Source organism: Nymphaea colorata, chromosome 1 (assembly GCF_008831285.2).
Source record: "Nymphaea colorata isolate Beijing-Zhang1983 chromosome 1, ASM883128v2, whole genome shotgun sequence".
In the NCBI taxonomy this organism is placed as follows: Eukaryota; Viridiplantae; Streptophyta; class Magnoliopsida; order Nymphaeales; family Nymphaeaceae; genus Nymphaea; species Nymphaea colorata.
Window position 1 is genome coordinate 38170876 of NC_045138.2, and position 25451 is coordinate 38196326.

Below are 25451 nucleotides of genomic sequence, written 5' to 3' on the forward strand. Positions count from 1 at the left end.
TGGCAGATGATTGGATATCTTACAAATCACTAACCTATTTTATTGCCACTAATTCCTGTGCAAAGATTCAAACGTCCCAACGCTGATCCATATGTTGTCTATTCTACAATACGAAGCATACGTATAACTTTCTTTCTTTTCAATATCATGGCCAAACTAAAAAGTTAATGTGGGGATAATATGGGGATAGAATATTGAGTGGAAAGAGAGGAATAATATGGGGATAGAATATTGGAGATATTTTGGGATCAATTATCAAATTAGATAAGGATTGACAAATCAGATTATTTTTGGATATATATATATCTCAATCTCAAATCAACTCAGTAAATTAAATTCTCAACAACCGGCTGATATTTTTATAACAGCCGTTTGAATGTCGTACACGTCTATTAATGTGGTTCCAGGTTGTCTATTTACTAACGTGTTTGATATGGTTGGCCGTAGAAAAATACGCTGAGGCTTGTTCATATTTTGAACAATATTGATACCCTTTTTAAACCATGATCAGATAATGCCCCAAGGTTTGACGTTTGCATATTACATAGTGATAAAACATTGAATAATATAAGTGATGATTTGGCAAAAGACTGCGCAATTGAATCTTTCATTATCCTACATTAATACGGCCTAAGTATCCATCCTCTTCAGTAATCGCACTTCTACAGTCATGAAAGAGCCTATCTGTGAGTGATTTAACTAGTCAAGTATTAAAGATGCAGCCGCTTTTGTTACCGTATGCCAAAGAGTATGTCTTTTTTGTTACCATCTACAGAGAAAAGCATATGCTTACATTCCTCTTGAAGACAGAGAGCAAGAGAGAGGGAGAAATGGAAAGCAAGTGTCCTTCAACCCCTTGAACCTGTTTCTAAGACCTGGAAAATCATTTTTAACAAAAAATGTCTTTTAACATAACTTTACCCCAAAGAAAAGCGCGCGTCCTTCAACCCATCTCTTTTGGGCCTCCACAGAATGTTGCAGCAGCAGACAGAAAAGATCCATATGGAATGGAACATCATACTACAAACAGGGTGATAGTGTTGCACCTTGCACTCAGTATAATGTCTACTGCATATTAAGGAGAAAATGTCTACTGCATATTAAGGAGAAGTGAAAGCCTATCTGTGATTGTAAGCCGAGTTAAGTGGGCATATATAAAATATGCAGATGCTTTTGTTATCTGCTATGACACGGGTTTGTTAGGCTTTATGGAAAATGCCAGCAACCATGTGAGTAGGGCTGGAGCCTAGAGACCCGCATACCTCACACCACTCGCGCCCTGATGGCAAATTTTAAGGCAGGACCAAATTTTAACTTTCTTTTTCATACTACGACTCTTCTTTCCCCAACATTCAGTTTAACCCTTTTACATTTTTATCAGCCTAGGAAAAAACGTAGAAATTTTTGATTGTTGCACCACATAGCTTAGTAGTTAGTATGTGACAATCTTGAGGAAAAAAACTTCTGTATTTACAAAATAAAAAAAAAAACTCTTTGCCGACGAAAAAGCGGTTTTCCCCACCTTAAGCGAAATTGCTTACTGCTGCAAAAAAAAAAAGGTTCTTTTGAGTGTGGGGGCTCAGTTTTCATTTTTAAAAAGTATTTAATTTTCAGGGGTGAAAGCATGTGGGGGCTCAGTTCTACCAAACTCATTCTTTAAAAGTTTAATTTAGTAGTTGAATTTAAATGGACCTTGATCCAGTTATATAAGACACCTCCACAAAACTGACTATATGTTTAGTGTTTTGCTAAAAAAAGAAAAACAAAAATTAGTATGTAACAACAAAAGGAGAGCGATATATTAGGCTGATGGCACATTAGACTCATAGTAACTAACAGCCTAGACTTGGACACTAAAAGATTGTTTGGCATCAACAACTTTTTTGTAGGTATTTTATGAATCTGTTTCAATTTAAAGATTAAAACAAATTCATGAAATATTACAACTATTATTCCAAAAATCTTCTTTATCTTTGTGGCAGTTTCATATCTTTATTACAAACAACTCCTTAAAGGGCAAGCACGATGAGAAACATTTCTGTCATTTGCAGAAAAGCTATACTTTTTTTTCCTTCGACCCTAAGGTCGAAAGCTACGATGAGCTTTAATGTGAAGTAATATATCTCAATGAGGACAAAGCAGTTAGGGCTGCACACGAGCCGAGCCGAGCCTGAGCTTGCCCAGCTCGAACTCGACTCGGCTAAAATTACTCGAGCTCGAGTCGAGCTTCTTATAGTCAACTCGAGCTCAACTCGACTACACAAAGTTGAGCTCGAACTAAACTCGATTAACTCGTTAACTTGTTTAGGGTTTACTCGTTTAACTTATTTAACTCGTTTAGCTCGTTTAGTTGACTCGTTTAGACGTTATTGAGGAAGGAACAAGCTATTTACCAAAAAATAAGCACAATAACTTGGTGTATCGGTTTTCTACATTTAATTGGTTTTATAATAGCGAGTCGAGTCGAGTTCTTACAACTCGAACTCGGCTCGTTTACTTATTCGAGTATCGTTGTAGGCTCGAACATGACTCATTTATAAATGAGTCGAGCTCCAGCCAAGTTTAATTGAGCGAGTTCGAGTAGAGTCTGAATTAGCTCGATTTGTTGTGCAGCCCTACAAGCAGCTTCCACTCCAGTGAGCCCATGAAAATGAAACTGACCAAATTTCAAAAGGTAAAACATAAATAAAAAATGTTGAAATAGCATACGGATTGTCCCCATATGTAATAAAAATGAAATGCTTTTTTCACTGGAAAATGCACATAAGTGGTTGTTCTATAACTTTTTTACTGAATACATCTAACTAATGGATCAACTTGGTTTAACTTGCAATCCGAAAGAGGCATCTAAGTTGCATATGAGAACCGATAGATCTAGAGGTGAAAGTTGGATTTTGAAATGGAGTATTTAGTATTTACGGGGTAGGGTTTATTAAAGCGTCTTAAAAAAAAATAATGAAAAGTTTGGGTGGCAAAAATGAACTAAGGACTCCATATGAGGCATGAACATAACTGTGGACTCTTTCTTAAGATAAGAGGAAGAAAGGAGGGTTTTAGCTCTTGCTATCTCTGCTACAAGTTATGTTTTGAGTGCAATGGTTCTCATACATTTAAAATAAAGAACAAGCTATGAACTATGTCATCAATTCCTTTTGACTGCCTTTAAACTGTTAACTATCTTATTAATTCCTTTTGGCTGCCTTCAAGAAATGATGTGATATTAAATTTTTTATCTTTTTGGTTGAATAAAATATAAAAGTATTATTTTAATGTTTACTTGTGGGAAACCGGAAACTTGGATGCCATATATGTTTTAATATATCGAAACAATAATAATACTTAAAAAATACATATTAAACCAAAATATTTGAATTTGCCACCGAGTCATTTCTATCTAAAATTCAATGTTTCCACTTTAACAACCATTGTTAAAGTCCTACATATATATATCCGCTTACTGGTTCTTAATGGGAAACAAATCCTATTTTGAAGGTGAGGAGGATAGATGTAAAGGGAAAAAACAAATTCATTATTGAATATTTTGTATTAAAGTAAGAGCCCTCCACTTTTTATAAAAGTACTGTTCTTAAAGTTTAAATATAGTTTTCAAATATTAAAACGAACAATAGATTATATACAGGATGAAATGATTGCAACAATATTTTTTGGTGATATTATTTAAACAATTATAGATTTCTTATGTTAAAACAATTCATGTCGTTTAGCTGACATTTGTTACTAAGTCCCTAAGCATTCGCACAATACCTAATCCTTTATTTGAAATGATGCAAACAACGAAGGGAGGGCGTCGTATTTTGTATTCCTACATGTGTGTCCATTTGAAGGAGGGAAAAGAGAACGGAGAATGAGAAAAAACTAATTTGCACAAGAATCACTTTTTTGAAATTTTTTCTGTTTTATAGAGAGAGAGAGAGAGAGAGAGAGAGAGGTAGGTAGGCATAAGGTCAGCAATCAAAGTTTTGAGAGAGCAAAGTGGGAAAATTGAATGGAAGAATCAACGATATATAGATCAAATTATCCTTTCCAACAAGTCGAGAATATTGAATCTTGTAGTCCATCGGATGGTGCATAACAAGCTAAAGGGTTCTTTCTGTTCTGTTAACATGAGAACTCTTGCAATTTAGAGTCGCCATGCATGCACCCAACACAACGCGGTGAGTCTTCAAACGGGAGAAGCGTCTGCATTAATGCCGTCTTGCCCCGCTCCCAGGGAGATCATTCTAGACCAACTTCGGAGCGCAGAAACGAAATAGGCAGACCCAGGATGTTGTTCATATACGTAGGTGGAAGGCCGTTCTGACAAAAAAAGTTTCTCATTCCCATCAACAACAAACTTCCGAAACGTTTTCAGCTCCAAATCATAGAGAAGCATCGGAGCTTCCCCGATGAAGCGGAGCAAGATTTCATGCTCTCCCATAATCAGCATCCTTGGATAATGATCTGGAAAGCATTCGCTATCGCAATCACTATGGCTCACATATTCTTCTTCGTATACATCCCCAAGCGCGTGACCAATGCTTGCGAAGGAAATGTGGTGTCCTTTAGTCCATGTCTCGCTCTCATAATCGCCCAGCACCCAAACATCCAACCCAATATTCGCTGCCTCCCCACCAACTTTATAGCTCGTCAGACCCAGACAACCCTCAGCTAGGGTTATTAGGCTCAGCGACAAGTCAACTGCCTTGTCAAGCCCTGGCGGCAACGCCTTCCGCCTGAATTCCTCCTTTCTAAGATCAAACGCCATGAGAGAATTGTCTCGCCATGTCTTATCACAAGCGCATACGATCCAGTGCAGGCTGCTGTTGAAAGGGGTGCCGGGATACCGGCAATTATACCAGCGAAACGGCAATCGGCCTAGCTGCCTCCAAGAACAATCTTTGCCTAAGCTTAGTATCTGATGGTAGTAAACCTCATCTTCATCATCGTGAACATCCCATACATGAAGTACCTTGAACTCGTTGCTGCGATCATCAAAACCAAAGCCATAGCAAAAATCATACCATCTCGGTGCTGCAGTACTGGGCTGCGGCAGTTTGGTAGACTCACCTGTGGCAGGGTTGCACAGGTACAGGGGAGCACTCTTATTCAAAAACAAGACCAAACCCTTACACGGGGGTAGCATGTTGAACCCTTCGTCTTTGCTGAAATCTTCCAATCCCAATATCTTGATAGGCTTATCGTTGTCTTTCATGCGGCCATTAGTATCCTCACATTTTATCTCCATGCAATATAAGCCTTCGCGTTTTGTCCGTCCCATTTTGCGGTAACCTGAACTGTAGGCGATAACTTGATGGACATGGTGTTGATTTCTGATGCTCGTAAAGAAAGGAGGACGTTCTTGATGGAGGGTTAAGTCGTGCCGCCGGAGGTAGCTGTCAATGAAATTCGGGTCATCGATGAGCTGCCACCAAGACTTGCACACCGACCTGAACCTCACCAAGTCCCAGCGGCCACGCTCGGTAATATGAACTCGGCCACCACATCAAAAGGAATTGTAATTTCTTCTGCTTCTTCTTCCCTTCTGGCCTTCTTGGTTGCGACGACGTCAAAGGGAGTTGTCATTTCTTTTACAGCTTTCTTCCCTTTGGCCTTCTTGGTCGCGACGCCCTGCTCCTGAGGAAGTAACTTAAATTGCAAGTTCATGATCCTGTACAGAGTGGTATTTTTTGTAACTCTCTCTCTCTCTCTCTCTATATATATATATATATATATATATATATATATATATATATATATTCTGTTTGGGGATAAATGATTTCTAGGAAAGGATAGAAAGAATCTACATGTATCTGCTTTGTTGAACTACTGCATTGGGTACTCTTGGATGGGTTTATTCTGTCTCGAGAAGTAAATATGGTTCCTTCTTGAATGGCTAAGGGTTTGGACTGAGGCCTTTATTATTAAGATCTCACTATTCGAATATCCAAGACCACATCTCTTTATGCCGAGTTCAACGCACCGACCCAACAAAACTTATTTTCTTCTATTCCGAAGAAAAACTCTGACGAGATCATTGATCAACAATCATCCACCATATATAAAAGACAACCCCATCTTGCATAGTATCAAATATAGATTGTCTGTGTGTGTATGTATATATATTATAATCAAAAGAAAGTGTAAACAGAGTAGGTGCCGTTTCTCACGCGGGGAATGAAGTCCATTACGTAAGGTTTCTTCATGAGTAACATAGTGTTCTTTCGCGGTTCCAAAGCAATGTAGGGGAAAGAGAAAAGGAAAGCACCAAGCAAGCAGCTAAAAATCACCATAAGAAAAGGCAGTGCACATTCACCTTGTGGCCTTCAGTCTGTTGCTGCTTCCTCATACGTTGAGAAAAAGAGACGATCGAAGGCTTTATACAAATTTCTCAATCTCTCTGAGATCCGTTTATCTTATATAACGAGGGAGAGAAGAGAGAGGAGTTAGGATCGGGAGAGAGAGAGAGAGGAGTTGGGATACGGCAGAGATCAAATATCTGTTTGGATTTGTTCGGTTGAGATTTTTGTGGCAGATGATTGGATATCTTACAAATCTGCCACAAATTCCTGCGCAAAGAGCCAAACCTCGCAACGCTGATACACATAAGAATTCGAATAATAAAAGTGATTTGGCAAAAGATTGCGCAATTGAATCTTCATTCTCCATTATTAATGGGGCCTGATTATCCGCCCTCTTCTGCAATCGCACTTCTGCGGTCGTGCAAGAGCCCATTGTGTGAGTTTTCGACTGATTTAACGAGGCTAGTACAAAAGATGCAGCCGCTTTTGTTACAGTATGCCAAAGAGTAAGTCTTTTGTGTTGCCATATACATAGAAAGCATATGTTTACATTTCTCTTGAGGACAGAGTGCAAGAGAGAGGAAGAAAGGGAAAGCAGGCGTCCTTCAACCCGTTTTTTCCCTTAAACCTGCTTCCCGTTTTTTCCCTTAAACCTGCTTCAAGTCCTGGAAAATCCTTTTTAACAAAAAAATATCTTTAACATAACTTTACCCCCAAAGAAAAGCGGGCGTCCTTCAACCCCGGGGAGAACCAGCTAGCTCTGGGTTCTAGTAGATCACCCAGGTTCCGGTCCATGTGACAATTGCCCTATGAAGACTCTCTCTTTTGGGCTCCACAGAATGTTGCAGCAGTAGGCAGAAAAGATTCATATGGAATGGAACACTGCCCATGAGCCTACCCACCCTCTTTTTCGACCGCGAAGACAGTTGAAGTAATAACTAGTTCTTCTGAATCTACCAGAGAGAGAGAGAGATTTATTATAGTAAATATCAGTTAAAAGATGTACAAATTTATGCCAAAACCTAAAAGAGGTTCCGGCATCTTCATCGACTTATTCCACTGATTCCCTTCTTTGTATTCTAAATCACTGTACAGTCCACATCAGGCAAGCGGCCTCTTCAAAAGCGCCGGACGGCATCAGCTACCATCCAACAAAACCGAGGAAACTGCAACAAGATGAAACAACACAAACATGTGACCAAGAGAAGGAACTCCACTAACAGGGGTGATGCACATCGGAGCCGTCATACTACAAACAGGGTGATAGTGCTGCTCAGTATATTGTCAACTGCATATTAAGGAGAAGTGAAAGCCTATCTGTGATTGTAAGCCGAGTTAAGTGGGCATATATAAAATATGCAGATGCTTTTGTTACAGTATTTGAAAAAGTAATGCCTTGATGTTGTCATATGCATAGAAAACATGCCTTTCCATCTCTCTTGGCGAAAGTTAAACAAAAAGTTAAGCCTTTTGTCCAAATTAATTGTTCTTCCCAATTTATTGACAAGCTTAGAGCAGAACTTATCCCTTCGAAATGGCGATTTGCCAGGGAGGGAAAAAGTTGAAAAACATTCTTTGACGCAGGTTTATGCATCCTCTGCCCAATGGCAAATAATAAATGTGACACAATAGAAAGAGATTATGTAAATGAAGCTCGAACCACCTTATTTGATGCAAAATCTCATTCAAGTTAAAATTTTTCTCTCCTATCCACCCTGTTTTGGAAACACTTTTGCGATACAGCAAACTGCTTAATGTTAATGTTATTTGTAGTAAAGATAATTTCATACTTTTCTCACTTTATGCGAAAGAACAAAAACATTACGTAAATAAAGCTCCAATGTTTTTCTTTGATGCAAAATTTCATTAGAATTTAGCTCTCATATCCACCCTGTACTGTAAATGCTTTTGCGATGGTGCAAATTGATTAATGTAAATGTTATTAGTAGTTAAGATCACTTGGATTCGATTTCCGAAAACTATACTGAAGTCCATCCTGCTCTAATTATCTCAGGATGGAAAATAGAGTGAATCGAAACCAGATACATATATATTGGTATATCTATCGCCTACCAAAAGTTCATTTTTGGGGTTTTCTTCAACGTAGTTACCTTCTATCACCAAAATACATTCTTATCATTTTAACTAATAAAATTATGTTTTACTCAAGCAAATGGACGCGTAGCCCTTAAGGCCTGCATTTTACAATCTCTATGAAAAGTGTATGCATCTCTCATTAAGAATATTCGCAAAAAGCATATACAAGACCAAACTTACATGGTGGTTATCAAAATCAGGAAAACTTTATATCAGCTGCGGTGGATTGAGGCAGGGTGGTGGACTCGCCTGTGGCAGGGTTGCACAGATACAAGGGAAGTATCGGATTCACAAGACCAAACCCTTTCATGGTGGTAAGATGGCGAACTCTCGGCCATTCGGGCAATATTCCAAGCTCAGGATCTTGGCAGGCTTATCGTGGCCTTCGATGCGGCCATTAATATCATCCAATACAAGTCTCTGGGTTCATATCATATGTCTGTTCCGTGTTGTCATAATCTAGAATGTAGGTGATAACTTAGGTGATCGATGAGCTGAGGCCATGACTTGCATACTGACCTGGTCCTTGGTGGACACTCACGGCAAAATGAACTTAGCCACCACATCCAAGGAATCGTTTCTTTGTTTACTTTCTCCCTTGTTCCCATCTTCGTTGCCAGCAGATCTTGAGGAACTAAATCAAACTACTGATACAAAATAAAGATGACAGAAAAAACGAAAGCGAGGAACAACAGCCAACCTTAACTAAACAACGCATCGAAGTCATTTAACCAATGCGCCAAAAGAAAGATGAAAAGAACCCATGAGAAGAAGAAGTTGCAGAAGGCTACAGTGCTACTTATCATGAAGGATCGACGTGCTGTAATGAGTTATTGAAGTTTATTCATCTTATGAGAAGAACTATGAAATCGGAAGTTCTACATCTTGTTTGTTCAAAATATGTGCAACTAGCAGAAAATTTCCTTCGAGTACGTCGCACCTTCCAACATGATTAACTAATTGCTCTTCCCATGTCATTTTCTTTCTTATTTCTTGAATGATAGCTGTGGAATGTTAATGAAAGGAAATTAAATAGCTTCAATTGACAAAATTTAGGCTCGGGTAACCCATTGAACAACTTTGAGGAAAGATAAGGAGGGAGCTTTCCGTGTATGGAAGTAAGGAACAAAGGAATTTTGCCTACTTAATCCAATTAACGCAAAAAATTCTCCATTCTAAATATACGGAGATTTACCAGCGTTTCACATTTTAGGGTACAAGGAAAATGCTGCTTTAATTTAGCCAACGAATCTGACCGAAATCTGCGCACCTGTGCTGTTCATTCAGCTGATCAAAATGCGTACCATTTGTTCCCTGAGTACTTATCTCCCTTCATCTTTCCGGCGATTGATTTAAAGTATCCTAAGAAGGTGGAGCGATTATACGCTCGAGGGTGCACCAAGTTCCATCACCTCTGTCCCTCACGAAAACCTATCTGTATGGGGTCATTTGATTATAATCCCTAACTATGCAAGGTAATCACAATTTATATGTCGTTGGCACATACAACATATATGATATAACATCAGTGATGTCACTGCTTAATTACTACCAAGTTTTCAACAAAAGAACTTTTCTTGTGACGGAAGAACTTCCACAATTGATTACCATCAGTCGAATAATTAGTTCTTTCAATTGTGCACAAGCACAGAACCAGGAAACACAAAATGATCAGGAACAAGGGAAATCGCAACCAACTTCAATGGCATCCTTGGGTATGGTTGGTGATCTGAACCCACTGAATGTTAGTTGCAGTTTGAACCGCAACACTGTTATTACCTCTCCAAGGAGGCAAGGGATCCCTATCGTGCTTCCCATGCATGATATAGAGTAGTCCGTGTATTAAAAGTTCATGGTAAAAAGTTTTCTAGCTATACCTTGTTTTTCTATCCAGGCATAGGCATAAGCACAGAAAGTTTCATTTCAGGCATACCTATTGCCTACAGTTCCAGGAAAATGACATTTCTTGGTCATTTTTCTAATAAAGGTCACACTTTTTAATGCAAATTCTGAAATAAAATGCTTTGAAACAAATTTTGGTTAACCTGAAAAAGTTAGCGGAAATTTTTTCATTTAACTTTCGACATCAGTAAATTACGTTCTGAACATTTTAGCTGATGACTTTTGTTTAAATTAAGTTAATCGAAGCCTATCTGATGAGGCATATATTGGACAACTTTTTCTGCAAGGGGCAGCTCCTACTAACACAGAAGGCCTTAAAAAAGATATTTTCTGGTATACACAAATTATCTTGGGTATATATAGATTTAGTTTTTCAGAGAGAAAGACAAGAAAGAGAAACATATAGTGCTGGTACACATGAGCACAGTGGTCAGCAAAGAAAAGGATACTAAGAGAGCAAAGCGGGATAAATGAATACCAAAGTCGGCTTTATAAATAAAAAACAAGAGGAAAAAGAAAAAACTTCCATTGCAGGAAGCAGAGAAATTATTGTGGATGAAGAACTAAAACAGACGACACAGAGACCCGTAATATCACCATTCTACTCTTCTAAGTCAGCCTCAAAGAAGCAAGAAAAAGAGGAAACCAAAAAAAAAAAAAGAACAATTTGCCTGACTCTCTACCTACCTGCTGCACAGTGCAGAAATTAATAAGGCAGACTCAGGATCTTGCTCATATATGTACCACAGATGCCGTCCACTAAGTTTCCGATCACCAACCACAACCCTCTGGAACGTTTTCTGTTTGGAATCGTAGAGAATCATATGAGACACCAGGACGAACTGGAGCAAGATTTTATCCTCCCAAATAATCAACGGCCAAGGACGGATATGCTTCATCCCAGATAATCCACTAGGGAAGCTTTCTAAGGAAATCTGGTGCCTTTTAGTCCAAATATTGCTTTCGTAATCTTCAAGTACCCAAACATTCAATCCAACCTCTGCCTCATGGTTCATGAGAACCAGATTACCCTCGACTTCAGCTAGCTTCAAGTGGAAAACCTCTTCAAGTCCCGCAGGCAACGCCTTCCGCCTAAATTCCTCCTTTGTGAGATCAAAAGCATAAAGTACTGAGTAGTTCTTCTTGCACAGATAACCGATGCGTATGATCCAATGCAGGCTGCCGTGGCAAGGAGTGCTCCGAGAACTGCACACGAAATGGTGACCAAATGGCAAGCGACCGACCTGCCTCCAGGATATATCTTTGCCTAGACTCAGTACCTCACATTCGCACACAGGATACGAACTACCTGAAGCTTTGATGCCGTCCCAAATATAAACTGCTTTGAACTGCTTTCTGTGCGCATCAAAACCAAAGCCATAGCTGTAGGCAAACTTATACCGTGCTGCTGTAGTTTGAGGCAGAATGGCGAACTCACCTGTGACAGGGTTGCACAGACACAGGGGATCTGACTTACTCGCAAACAAAACCAAACCCTTACATGGTGGTAACATGTTGAACCCTCGACCTTTCGGGCAATATTCCAAACTCAATATCTTGGCAGGCTCATTGTCGTCATTGATGCGGCCATTAACAATATCTTCACATTTTATGTCCATGCCATATATGGATGGAGGCATATTCATCCATCCGAAGGAGATAACTTGGAGGCCATGGCGACGAGAGGCATCTCTGATGCTCGTAAAGAAAGGAGGACGTCGGTCATGGAGGGTTAAGTCGTGCAGGCTGAGGTGCTTGTGAATGAAATATGAGTCATCGATGAGCTGACGCCATGACTTGCACACTGACCTGAACCTCAACAGGTCCTTGGTGGATACGCTCGGCAAAATGCACTCGGCCACCACATCCAAGGGAATCGTTTCTTCATTTGCTTCCTCCCTTGTTCCCATCTTCGTTGCGAGGAGATGTTGAGGAACTAATTTAAATTGCTGATCCATGATGCAGAATAACAACCAACAATGAATTTTCTCATTCAAGTAGCAACCAGAATAAACAGTTCACGAAGTAACTCCTATATATAAATAAAGACGACGAAAAAACAAACGCGAGAAACAACAACCAACCTAACAAGCAGCACATTAAGTGATTGTAACCAATGCTGAAAAGAACCCATGAGAAGAGCAAGTAGGAGAAAGGAGATAGTGTTGCTTATCACGAAGAGTCGACGTGCTGTAACGAATTAATCAAGTTTAAGTATCATATGAATTTCTATATCTTTTTGCCTCAAAATGTATGCAACTAGTAGAAAATCTCCCTCGAGTACGTACCACCTAACCACACGGCTTCTACAGTGGAACACTCTCGCAAAAACAAAGGAAATAAAAAAAAACTCAGCACCACATTAAAGAAGAACAAATGTCGAAGGCAGAACCTGGTTATGGAGAAAGCTGATAATTATCAATATCATGTTATGGGCTGTTCACGTTTTGGGTCAATAACAGTGTCATAGCATAATCGAACACGAAGAGAAAATTGAAAACCGCTTAAGGGGGGAGATCAATACCTTTACAAAAGGAATCCCAAGAGCCGACACAGAGGCGAGACGAGCGAGAAAAGAAGAAGTTGGGCGAACGTGGTTTTGGGCACCCAAATACCCAAAATCAAGTTTATGCCCTAAATGGCATCCGCTAAATAAAATTCTGAAAAGAAATTAAAACGGGCCCAATTAAGTTTTCCAGAACTTTTTTAGAAGCTCTATAAACCAAACTATCAAGCCGAAAAAATTTGCAAAGTTGTTCATAACGCCCGTTTGCTTTCCAAAATTTTTGTTGGGACGACTCTAAAATTTTTAAAAATGAATGGGGCACATTATGCTTTCCAAAATTTCTGCTGGATAACGGGTAAAATTTTTAGTTTTCATAATTTCAGGGGACACCATGGCCCCTGCTAGTCCGTCCGTGAGAGGAGGGGGTGAAGGTCGCCACCACGGCGAAGGTGCTGACAAGTTTGTGCATAGAATTAGATTCAGAAAGGAGAAAGAGAAAGAAGAAACATAGGTGGTAGATCTGGTAGGAGAAAATTAATAATGTTCAACGAAGAAAAGTTATGAAAGAATGAACTGGGAAAAATGAAGGCAAGCAATCTGATATGATAGTTCAACCTGTAGTCCAAAAATTTCGGAGCCTTTTTGGGTTCACATCCAACGATTAAGGTTCCAATGAAGAGGGTGCTCGGACACTGAACTTGGCACTTTTTTTTTTATTACAGTTAACTAGAAATACTGCCTTCAATCAAAATACGCAAGTATTCAATAAATGGAAATCCACAATGTTTTATTTTTGTCTCCTAAATTGTTCAGACGCATGATTGGAGTTATCTTGAATGGAGAAGCAAGGTACCTTTGCTAATGATATGTTATTTTCATGGCATCTAGGTGGATGCTTTCAAAAATTAAACATCATGTGTTCAGTGGCTTCCATAAGACACTTATTTTTATGTCATTTTCCATGGAGAATGTAGTCTTATGCTAAGAGCTGGAACGGCATCTTTGGGGAAGAACTGGGAGGATTTTATTGAAATGGGTATCTAGGATTTTTTTAAAAAATTTCGTTGACAATATTTTCGCTTCTTTTGGTACCTGCTGGTGTTTGGTTCGGTAGAGATTGCAGATGATGAGAGAGGCCCTCTATTTTCTGCAAAAATATGATTGTAGTCCCTATCATGCATGGTAATAGCATTGTTGACAGTATATGTCATTCCGACATAGAACATATAACATCGCCATTGTCTTTGCTCAATACAAAGCTTTCAACAAAATAACTTTCCTTTTAATGGAAGAACTTTCACAATTGATGACCAACATCGGTCGAAGAATCAGTTCTTCCCATTGCCCACAAGAACAGAACAACAAACAGAAAATGATCGGGAACAAGGAAAATCGCAACCAACTTCAAGAAATAGCTGGAATCTGATGAAACCGATGATCATTTCAATCAAGAACAGACATGGTATTGCAACTATGCACCAATCATAGGCCCTGCGCTCTTCGGTAGTTCAGGTGATTGTACTCCTCTCAAAGTGATAATGATGAAGGGAACAGGGACCTGGTTGGGAAGCCACAGATCCAGAATGCTTGTACCATTGGCTTTCACGCTGTTCTCATCCCTAACCTCCGACCAACCTCTTGATATCTTGAAGCTCCCTTTACCTGCGTAAGTCCTGTGAATGGTGATCAACGCCTCCCCTTTAGGGTGAAATGCCAGTAATTGCAGGTTGATCGAACCGGAGTCGTCAACTTGGGTTATCCTTTTCCTCTGTTCCTCCGTCAACAGCGGCTTGATCATGTCAATGGCATCCTTGGGTATGGTTGGTGATCTGAACCCGTTGAATGTTACATGAAGTTTGAACCAGTGCACTACATGTCCTAAGTCTCTGTGGATTTGGAAGTGGGGGAACTCTGGGACTTGATCTCCATGGATTCTACCTTGAGGATGTGGTACCCTGCAAAAAACGGGGGAAAATTCCGCAGCTTGAAATAGGTTGTATCTAGAATACTACTCTCTCTCTCTCTCTCTCTCTCTCTCTCTCTCTCTCTCTCTCTCTCTCTCTCTCTCTCTCTCTCTCTCTCTCTCTATCTATATATATATATATATATATACCTCCGAAATTTTCTCAAATAGGAAATGCCAACCCTGTGATTTTTTAGCAAATCGTGCGTCCATCTTTTGTGGAACTAGTTTACAAACAATACAATTTTTTCTCGAACAAAATAAGTTGTTTTATCTTTTCTTCATCTAAATGATATTTCAAACTTAACCAACAAAGAAAGAGTACCTGACATGATTGGTAGGCTAATGCTAGTTTTCCTGTATTATTAACTATATGGACATGAGGCTTGTGGTTTCTTTAGAAAAACTTTGCCGTCTGACCTATCCAATTCTACCACATAAATAAACAGTTGACGGAGTACTTTCAAGGATCATGAAGTGCACGATCGGTTATATCTGATCCTGCGGACACATTGTTTTAGACATTTTATGAACAAAAAGCATCACGAATCCTGAAAATTTTCTTGCCACATACCACATATATAATTTTGCCACGTACCATCCGAAATATGCATGATAAGTGCATGGATATGTTGAACTTAAGATCTTTAGTTGCCTTCCTATGTCCCAAAGTTTGCCCATTTTTAAGCATTAAGCGAAGACTACTTGCTCCCTAACATCACGTACACCCAGCGTGCAAATGAAAATACAAACTAATAGAAAATAAAAAGAAAAAGACGATCTCATTATATACATAATACATATATATATAATAATAATAATATATAAAATATATATTGATCACTGGTCCACCCACTCACATACGTGTACACTTTTTATGTATATATATTTTTGCATTTTTCAAATGATTAACTTAATATATATTCCCCATCAACTTATTCTTGAGATCATATATATCTGTAAGGTTAGATTGATAAAATACACCTTAATCGTTGAAGTAATCGGGCTTTTGTCGTTGTCCACTCACTGATTTCTACACTTTTCGAAGTTAACTAATTTATCACGTTGATGTGTTTTTCGCGTCCAAGCCTTCGAAAATCACCACAAAATTCATATCTTCTAAACATGTAAGTTTTATAAGCTAAAACAAATTCCGACTATGATCAACCATTACATTTTCATAAAATACTAGTCGCACCGCCTAAAATATGCCGTTCTTATATGGACGTACATTCGATATTCCGGTTACGCAGATCACACACATACGGCAGATCTACAAACAAATGCAAGTAAAAAATGTAAAAAAATATATAAAAAAAAAATTATTGCGAATGGTCCTCCAATCAAAAACACCTACTGGAGTGAGTAGGAGTGTGTGTGTTTGTATAACGTAAGAGTGAGAGGCAGAGAGAAGTGGTCTTCAACAGTATCAACTGTCTTCACAAGTAGTGAAAACCTGCATACAGAAGATTGATCAAGAGATGACTTACGTCACTCTCTCTCTCTCTCTCATACAGAAGATTGATGAAGAGAAGAGTTACTGTCACTCTCTCTCTTTCTCTCTCTCTCTCTCTCTGTCTGTGTGTGTGTGAAGGACATGAAGCGTACGTGATTAGCACCTCTTGAACCATGGCATATATACTTACTCAGCAACCGCCATCGTGTTCGGCCTCTTTCTGGGATTTCCTGCCATAGTAGTGTTCATCTGATCCGCTAGCCTTGCCCTCGGAGGACGAGGAGGAAGATGATGAGCAGGATGGCAAAGGACGTTCTCCCCGTACTGCATATTGTATGAGCGTGCAATGCCCACAGTTTTCTGGGATCCCCTGCACCCAGAAACCGAGACCGTGTGCATCTCTGCATATAATCTTTCCGTTTATTCTCCCTTCGCCTCTTAATGAGAATTCAATGAGCATATGATTCTCCTCTTGCGAATTGGAAATGTGTTTGTTAAATTGGCCAAAAGGGTGATGGTGAATGACGACAAACTCTTTTGGAGTTTCCTTAATCTTCTCCTTCCTTCCAACTGTGTTCCTTTTGTCTCATTATCCGTGCTTATTAACAAGAGATCATCAATCAATTAAAATTTTAAAAATAAAGATGCCAATAAGATAAATATCAATAATAATATATTTTAGTTCTTTTTCGAACAGCTGTATTTTTCACCGTGAGCTCGTTTAGTAGAAAAGAGATACCCATCTAAAGATTCTTAAGGCCAACGGGGAAAAGGAAAAGATATTTTCAAGCATATTAACAGATGCATGTGTTCTGATGTCATTTTATTAGAAAAGACAACTGTAACTGGATAAATTAGCTCAACGGGTGTTTGAGTGGTGGAGAAGAATATCCGTGATAGTATATTCTATATGAACCATAGACTCCATTCAAACATGGAAAACCAAGTCGAAAACGGGCTTATAGCACAATTTTTTGTCACACCCAGCAATAAAAGAGATAGAGAAGTGCAGATCATATATATGTCAATAGTCTACAAGGTAGGTAGGAATGGTTATGAAGAAGAGAAAACTATTATTTGTTTGTATGGTTTTGTGGTATAAGAATAATGTCAAGCCTCTACTTTTCGTGTTCAGTTAAAGCTTTTGGAACAGCAAAGCAACTCTGAGGTTGTGTATTGATCTTAATGGGTGTTAGATTCAGGCCCAGATATTTCTTGAATCTAGATTTTACGCTTGGATGTTTTGTTGGTTTAAGTTTGCAAATTGCAATTGGTTAAATCTCGGCCGGCTAATGCCTTTGTTTACATTTCGAATCCCTTGCATTTTCTCCTTGTTTGGCCTATGTATTACCACCAGAAACAGGCCACATTTAGGGAAAGTGTCGCCTCCTAAACTAAGAATGATTTGTCTTTTCTCATAACAGAGAGAGAATTTGTCTTTTCTGATAAAAGGGAAAGCGCTAATCTAAGACTGATTTGCCTTTTTATCACAAATGAGGGAGAGAGAGAGAGATTTGTCTCTTCTCATAAAAAAGAGTGAGAGAGAGAGACATTTGTCCTTTTCTCATTAAGAGAGTGGGGGAGAGGGCCACCTCTACAAGGAAAGAGGGCTGACGTTTAAAGAGAATCGTTTTTGGTGGAAAAAATAAATGGAATCGAAGATTTTGTTGAGATGTTACAGACATAACACAAACTAATGACACTTGAAGACATCCGCATAAATGAGAATGGGAGTATATACTCTCAAATATATGGACATAAATGGGAGGTCATATTCGACTGTTGCTTTTTACAAGGCAAAAGTAAAATGATGTTGAAAAATTACTGACTAGAAACGTTAGAAAAATAATGTTCAACGACCAACATATGAACAATCTGTCATGCATAACAAGATGCCTCGCACAATAAATGCTCTGAACAAAATTGGAATTACATCCTAAGAATACTTCATTTCTTTCTGCACTTATTTATATAAGTAAGGAAAGCAGGCACTGAGTTATTCTTTAGTGGTGCACATAAACGAGCCGATCGCCTTAAAACAAATGCATCTGCCTTAACCATCTGAACCATCTCTTTGGACCTCTTCTGCATTGCAAAACTGCGACACAACAGAATCAGGGTGATTGTGATAGTTATAAACATATATGTTTGTGAATTGTGGCAATGACATCCTTGCAAGACAAGGAATGGGGGTTAACAGTGCTTGGTGTTCTGGATCCTCAGACATCCGTGTATGAATTATGGAGACAAATGAGAGTAAGTTTTTTCTCTTTTCCAGCTCTTATGAATCACCTCTCATTGAGACGAACAAAGATTAAAACAATCGGAAAGCTGAGGATGGACACAGCTCAAGAGGGATCTAGCAATTGGGTGTACAAAATGCACAGAAGAAATGACAAATGACAAAATTGGGAGTCACAATTTGCATATCTGACATCCACGTGGAAGTTTGCCAATGACAACCATTAACAGAATACTGCATGGAAACCAACACATAAGCAGCTGCTTGAACTAAATTCATAATTTAAAGGATTCTAGATTCAAGTCAAAACATAGCCAATAATCAATAGAAATGTCCGTTTCTTAGCTAAAATCATACCATATTTTTGTATATTGCTGCTCCAGCTGTTCTTTTAGAGCCAGTTCTCTCTCGCCTTTTGGGTTTAACGATGCCATTAGGCCATCAAGCTGAAGAAACAAGGCAGGAATTAAAACAGCTGTATAGAAAGTAGCATGGGGAAAAAAAGGAGAGAGAGAGAGGACTTAGCCTAAAAACAGTTTGCCAATAGCATACTTCTTCCTGGGATGAATAGAAGCCCCACTGTACATGATCATCACTTTCAACAAATACTTTTCCTTCTCTCTTGAAAAACCAGTATATGTTGTGGTTTCGGTCCTTCCCTAGAGAATTTGTCCTTATAACCCGCTTTTCTATCTCTTTGTTAAAGTGCTCTTGCTGTAACATCATAAAAATCAAGTCACTCAACAGCAACGAAAAGACCAACATACCCTCTTTTCATGCAACCCTACCTTCTCTTCTTTAAGCATTTTTTCTCTTGCTTCCTTCGCTTTTGTAGTCCTTTGTGCACGCAGTCTTTGACTTTCCTCAGACCTCTTTAACTCTCTCTCTTTCTCCACCATTATCTTTGCTTCCTGCTTCTGCCTCATATTAGCCCTTCTTGCTGCAAGAACAGCATGCCTGTTATTCCTGAAAAAACCCATAATTTGAATGGTAGCAAACCCTCTAAATTGGAAAATAACATTTAACAGATAAAACCATCAAATTGCTGTGCAAACTAGACCAATGATTATAATTAAGGATATAATGTGAAGAGTCAGGAGACATACTTATTTTCTTGTTGCGAAGCTTCAAACTTCAGAGGCTCATTGCCTTGAACCCTTAATAATGCTTCAATGGGTTTACAGCAAATCTTGGTCTTACTAGTAGTTGATCTGCCATCCAACGCAAAAGGATTTCCACGCAAGTTATCCTTCCCTTCAGGTTTTATCTGTTTTAGTTTCTTCTCCTCTCTTCTTTTTTGTAATTCTTCTAAGTCTTCCTCACGTTTTGTGGCCACAAGAGCCTGTGTTTGCTCAATGTACTCATGCAACTGCCCCCTGACCATATCCGTTATAAGAGCATAGGATACTAATTCACCCAAAACAATTAATTTGATCCGAACATCAAGCTTATAGTAGCTTGCATCCTTTAGTTTCAATAAATGCTTTAGAATCTTAATCTGATTTTCCTTCTCAAAGAAATGACACAAATGGTCCACCCAATTTGCCGATGTAATCTGATCGCAGAAAAGATTAATCAGAATAAAAATGCAAAATGACCCAGTAACAGTGGTTTTCAAAAATATGGTTGCGCTAATAATTCAGATCCATAGCAATCTGAAGTGGAGAATTTGAATTCACATTTTTTTTCTAGAGTTACAGTAGACAGGATAAACTAACTGCAATTAAACCAGTAGTTATAAATGATACCTTTGGCATTTTCTGTTCATTAATCAATCCAGACCGCTTGCCATTATCTGTAAGGATTACATTTAGAATTGCTAAATGTACCTCAAAGATAAGGTCTAGGTCGCCAGTACTGTATACAATAGCATTTTCAAAGTCTTCGAGGGAAAAAGGAGATAAGTGTAAAAGCTTGTAGAAGGTAGAGCAGAAATCCCAAACCATTATAAGGTTCCCCACACATTCCATGGGCACAGAGAACTTGGTGCAGGGAATGGGACGCTCAGTGTAAGTTGGATCCCCAGCAACAGGCATAACTAACAGATCATCGATGGGGTATTTTATCTTTTCCAAGTTCATTTCCCTATCCTTTAAGCAGTAGCATGATCCATCAACCAAGGGCACATTATTCAACTGTAAGTCTGGACCTGAAAGAGAATGAGAATTTTGTAAAGTCATGGCAAAGGATTGATTACAATATATATGAATATTATGAATTTAGAGAGATGATGCATCAAATTTATTAATAGCAAAGACTGACAATCATATCATGGCTTCTCTTCGAAGAGCATCTCCAATAGTAGTAAACAATATAAAAAAGCCTTGCAATACCGTGAGCAGTTCGGCTCTTAACTAAGCTGCAATGTTTTGAAGTCATGCACCAATGTGCAACAGAAAGTGGCACCCTGGTGACTAATCCATATAAGCTATTCATGATAACATCCAGTGGAATTGTTAAACCGTAAATGCCTTAACAGTCGAGCAAAATTTTCAAAAGTGAGCCATCTATCTGCCAGCAGTCTGCAACATCTCTTATGAAATTAAGGAAAGCATTTATAACAAATTTAAAACTAAGAAGGCATAGAAGGCTGTAAGCAATAACCTGTCTCTTTTCTCTGCAGAGGATTGAATCCATCAGCACTCCCATGCAGCCTTTTAATTTCATCGATAAATTCCCTCCCAAGCTCCTAAGACAAAATTATACTCAAGTGCTCACCAACAAAAATGGAACCCCAATCCACACATGATTTACTCAAACTTACCAGCACCCCTGTACTGTGTGCTTCCTGGCTATTAAGCTGTGAACTTTTACTTGATACCTGACTCTTCATCACCTCAGGTGGTTCAGTAGGAATTCCATGCTCCTGAGCTAAACTGTCATGTAGAACCCATGGAGAACTCTGTGTAGTAGAAGCTAAGATCAATGACTTGAGAAGTTTTTTAGAAAAAGGTTGCTTCTTCCGGCTCAAGTTCTCAGCCTTCTCAATGGATGTGCTGGTTACATTTTTTTTTCCATCTAGCCATGCAACTCCATAAGCTATATCATTAGCATCAGAAATTTTAATAACCTTCAAAATTCTGCAACGAACAACCGATTCATCTTTTTGTCCATGCACCTCCTCGCCTTCTGAAAAGTGCCTTCTTAGTCTCTCGTATATCATCGTAGCTAAATTATCCAAATTCATAGGACCTGCAGACATCAAATTCCATGAGACCTTTTTCTCTATCTGTTACACCTTGATAATCTTTTCACCTTCCTCAAAATGGTGGGAAGGAATCACATACATAAGTGAGGCTTCTTTTTTGCTTATATATACTTTTAGTTGACAAGAGAGCATGGTTATTATGTTTTACATGTTGATGATTATACATACAGCTTCAAGTTTTCTAGGACATAGAAATTTATTAGCTATGGCAACCCAGCCAAAATTTGGTGGATCCCTACCCATCCTGTGACTTAGCTCGTTTTGCACCAAAAATGCTATGAACCAAGACAACTGGTAGTGCTTGTGACCCCTTAAGTTTAGGGTACAGGTATCCAAACAAGTGAAGATTTCTGAAAATCTTTGATATAGGATTATTCAAGTCCTTCACATACTTGGGGTATGTTACATTACTGTCATCAATCTTATATATACTGTCGTTTTGCAAGTCTTTCCTCGTTCCTCAAACTACCATCATGTGTTATCTTCTAGCTGCCTTCCTCCAGGTCTTTAGTGGTCTTCATTTTCTATATCATTTTTGTCTGTCAATGATAATCTGAGTGTTTTGAAAAGTTGTTGATATAATAATACACAAAATTGCACATTCCTGTCATCTGCAGTGTGGACATCTTTGCTGTAAAAAAAAAGTAACTGAGAATTCTTAGCGTGTCAGACATTGCAACCCAAGAGTTTCATGGTTACCATGCATAATTCTGGCTGTTTGTTGATGTAAAACAAAAATCCCCCAGTACGACTCCCTTCTAGCAATAAAAAAGGGTCTTTTCTTACATCTTGTGGCAAAAGGTGCAGGACATGGAATTTATTGACTTGGATGTTTTAAGTTAACCCATCAGAAAGGTGCACAAAGCCCTTTCCACAGTTTACAGTTTATATGAACAGCCAATTGAAACAGCATATAAAGAAAGTGACAATAAAGCACCATTTAGATACAGAACTACAAACATATAGGAGGGACTGAAATCTTACTAAACTGAACCAATTGCAATGCAGGGGCAATCAACTCCTTTGGTAATTGAAAAGTACCCTCTTTGCCCTTATCCTCGGACAGCAAAGCCTCCTCATAAGTGAAGCCAGACTTCCCTGTCATCTTACATGTCCATATTCGCTTACGATACAAATTTATCCGCTTCAAATAGTCTCTGTTGAAAGCTAAGGAACATCTGTCATGGTCGAGAACCATTGGCTGAGCCGCTGAAGATAGTGTCCCTCTGTAACTTGTTGGCACCTTGCAGGAATATGCTAATGCCGATAAACACTTTCCTTTTGACAGACGAATTGAACATGAATATGCATAAATGAATGCTATAAACATGTTATGGGCGAGCCAGTACTTAAGGCTCACAAACTAGTAAAAAGGCATCTTAAATTGGTCAAGTTAGCTTAGAGTAGCACTATAGCAATTTTAGCATCAGCTTTCCTTCACCATTTTGATGCCTTTCGGTACCATCATCACCTAAGCAAAGTGAGTATCTTCTATTAGTCATTCATTTGTTTGTACATAGCTAACACGTGAACAGTTGTAGGTATTTGATTTTGCTTATGGCAGTTTATCGGTTACTAACTGTTTGTTTAAGCAATATATGCATATTTCTCGAAACTAGAATGTTTACCTTCATTATTTATGTTTTTCATTAATTTTGTTGAATGGTTTCCCTTCATATTTACAACTCTTGCCAATGTTCCAGACACAGATATATCTTCCAAATATCAAATACTCACTGTGAGGTTTTTTATCATATTGAAGTTTAGCAATTTACTGAAGCCTGCTCTTTTTTCAAATTTACAGTGATTGAAATTGTATCAGTACTTCTTTGTTGCTTTCCCACAAATTCCTTATTAATTCTTAATTTTGTTGCTGGATAAGCATTTGGTAGTCTTTGATTGGACAGAGAAACTGCAATCCAAGCCGTTCTTCCAATGTGGTGTTTCTTATGCGAACAGAGTGGAGCCAACTCAATTATCCGACGACTTCTCACAAATTTCTGGACAATATGTTCGATTTGAACCTACATTAGCATGAGCTTGGTAGTACAATGTCTGAGATATTTTATAAACAAAAAGCATCACGAATCCTGAAATTTTTCGCACAAAATACAGCATATATGACTTTTCATGTAGGATCCAAAATGCATGATAGGTGCGTGGATTTGTGGAACTTAAAGATCTTCAGTCACGATAGAATGTCCCAAAAAGCAGCCAATGTCGTAGCTGAATCCAGTTGCAGAAAACGCTTGTGGTCACAAAAACTGACAAAAGGTAAGACAGATAAAACTTCCTCTAAATCCTACTGAAGGTCGGGTGCCTACCTTTTCCATTTATCATAAACAAGTTCATGCTTCCGTATATTTAAGTACTTGAGTAGCTTTTTTAAGCATTAAGCAAAGACTACTTGCTCCATAACAGTACGTATATACAGCATGCAAATGAAAATACAAAGTCCAAATGCATCCATTCTTCTTTACATCTTTAGACAACAGCAAGCTGCCGGAAAAAGAAAGGCACAAAGGATACTTATAGTTTCTGAAGATTTCATTCGTGAAGCGAACTTTGTACACGGATTCATTGGGATCCAAATCTTCGGGAGGCACAACAAGGTCCCAAGGTTCCTCGCCGAGAAGAGGCATCTCAGTGACACCTAGCCAAAATCCCCTTGGCAAAAAGATCACCTTACCTCTTACCTCTCCCACAGAACAAAACCTGAATTCAAATTCTCCGACGCGCCGCCTGCAAAAATAGCGACTGCCACAATTATTCTCCAATGTACTGACAATTCCGAGCAACAGAAACCCTCTCAAAACATTTCTAGCGCTACCAATATTCAACGCGACGTAACACAAACACTCACTCATTCTCCTTCATGCCGACGGGCAAGCCAGCACGCGAGAAAGGAAAGAAATAAGGATCACATTAAAGGGGAAAGCCTACACTTATAAAAGATAGGATAGCAATATGAAAAGACCGATCAAGGAACCAAGCTTCAAACCTTCTGCAATGCGGGGCTTCACGCCGACGGTGGCATCAATAAACCAACTTCCTGGTGCAGTTTTCCGTTGGCTGCTGCTGCTGCCGCCGAAAATTGAAAGCCCGAGGGGAAGAAGACTCGGTCACAGGCGAAGAGAGAGGGAGAACGTCCCTGGAGCGTCTCAGAAGTGCGGGATTCACGTTCTGTATTAGGTCCCTGCCATCTCTCGCGCGGGGTTTCGTACATTCTTTTCGTAGTGACGGCTTGGTTAATTTAATAGTCCTATATGGATCTTTTGGTCAAATTGTGTTTCCGCAGAGACCGTTGCCACTTTATTCTGTGCTCCCGTTACGCAAACCGAACGGATCTTGCCCGCTTCGCTCCAACGCCCGTCCCAACCGATTTTGTGACGCTCGGTTATGGAGCAAACTAGTTGGATCTGGATAGTCCATGAAGCAAGCACCCAGGTCAGTGGCTTCAGCCTAGATTTCGTTCCCGTATTTGGATATAGATATGGATTTTGTGTATATATATATATATATATATATATAGATATATATATAATATATATATTGAGAGAGAGAGAGAGAGAGAGAGATTGGCCGACGTAGATGTCAACTCATATTTAACATGAATCACCAGCTCATATTAAATTTATTGTTCCCCATTAAATAAGATCCTAACCATCAATTGCTTTTATATTTTTTTAACTAAAAAAAAAAAGAGTACAATGAAAAAAAGGATTTACCTCGGATGACGATACTAGTGATATTGCTTTGACAATTAATACAAGTGAGA

At 38.8% G+C, this 25451-nt stretch overlaps 2 protein-coding genes across 5 annotated transcripts; both read right to left on the reverse strand.

Annotated features, from left to right (window-relative positions):
- Window positions 1-10842: 10842 nt before the first annotated feature.
- LOC116246703 (F-box/kelch-repeat protein At3g06240-like) lies at window positions 10843-12935 on the reverse strand. The gene is made up of 2 exons (XM_031618532.2): window positions 12823-12935; window positions 10843-12247 (listed from the first exon to the last, which is right to left on the reverse strand). Exon 2 carries the CDS (start codon window positions 12206-12208, stop codon window positions 10982-10984), a length of 1227 nt encoding a protein of 408 aa, XP_031474392.1. The 5' UTR covers window positions 12209-12247; window positions 12823-12935; the 3' UTR covers window positions 10843-10981.
- Window positions 12936-18031: 5096 nt separating this feature from the next.
- Window positions 18032-24876, reverse strand: LOC116251343 (uncharacterized). 4 transcript variants are annotated; one of them, XM_031625563.2, is made up of 11 exons: window positions 24675-24876; window positions 24203-24415; window positions 22658-22830; window positions 21230-21657; window positions 21070-21154; window positions 20214-20614; window positions 19572-20020; window positions 19254-19431; window positions 19018-19179; window positions 18823-18911; window positions 18032-18321 (listed from the first exon to the last, which is right to left on the reverse strand). In XM_031625563.2, exons 2-11 carry the CDS (start codon window positions 24313-24315, stop codon window positions 18171-18173), a joined length of 2229 nt encoding a protein of 742 aa, XP_031481423.1. In that variant the 5' UTR covers window positions 24316-24415; window positions 24675-24876; the 3' UTR covers window positions 18032-18170. The 4 variants fall into 4 exon arrangements, with proteins under 4 accessions (XP_031481423.1, XP_031481436.1, XP_031481413.1 ...); XM_031625576.2 differs by lacking the exons at window positions 24203-24415; window positions 24675-24876 and having other exon boundaries at window positions 21230-21367; window positions 21536-21657; window positions 22658-24185; XM_031625553.2 differs by lacking the exons at window positions 24203-24415; window positions 24675-24876 and having other exon boundaries at window positions 22658-24185.
- Window positions 24877-25451: the final 575 nt, after the last annotated feature.

Excerpts from the sequence above, each read along its gene's own strand:
- LOC116251343 (XM_031625553.2), bottom strand. The coding sequence starts at position 23,003 with ATGTTTATAGCATTCATTTATGCATATTCATGTTCAATTCGTCTGTCA. Across the intron at positions 20,615-21,069 it reads TCTGCAGAGAAAAGAGACAG|GTCCAGACTTACAGTTGAAT; the intron begins GTTATTGCTTAC and ends ATTCTCTTTCAG. Across the intron at positions 19,180-19,253 it reads AAATGCTTAAAGAAGAGAAG|CAAGAGCACTTTAACAAAGA; the intron begins GTAGGGTTGCAT and ends ATGATGTTACAG.
- LOC116246703 (XM_031618532.2), bottom strand. The coding sequence starts at position 12,208 with ATGGGAACAAGGGAGGAAGCAAATGAAGAAACGATTCCCTTGGATGTG.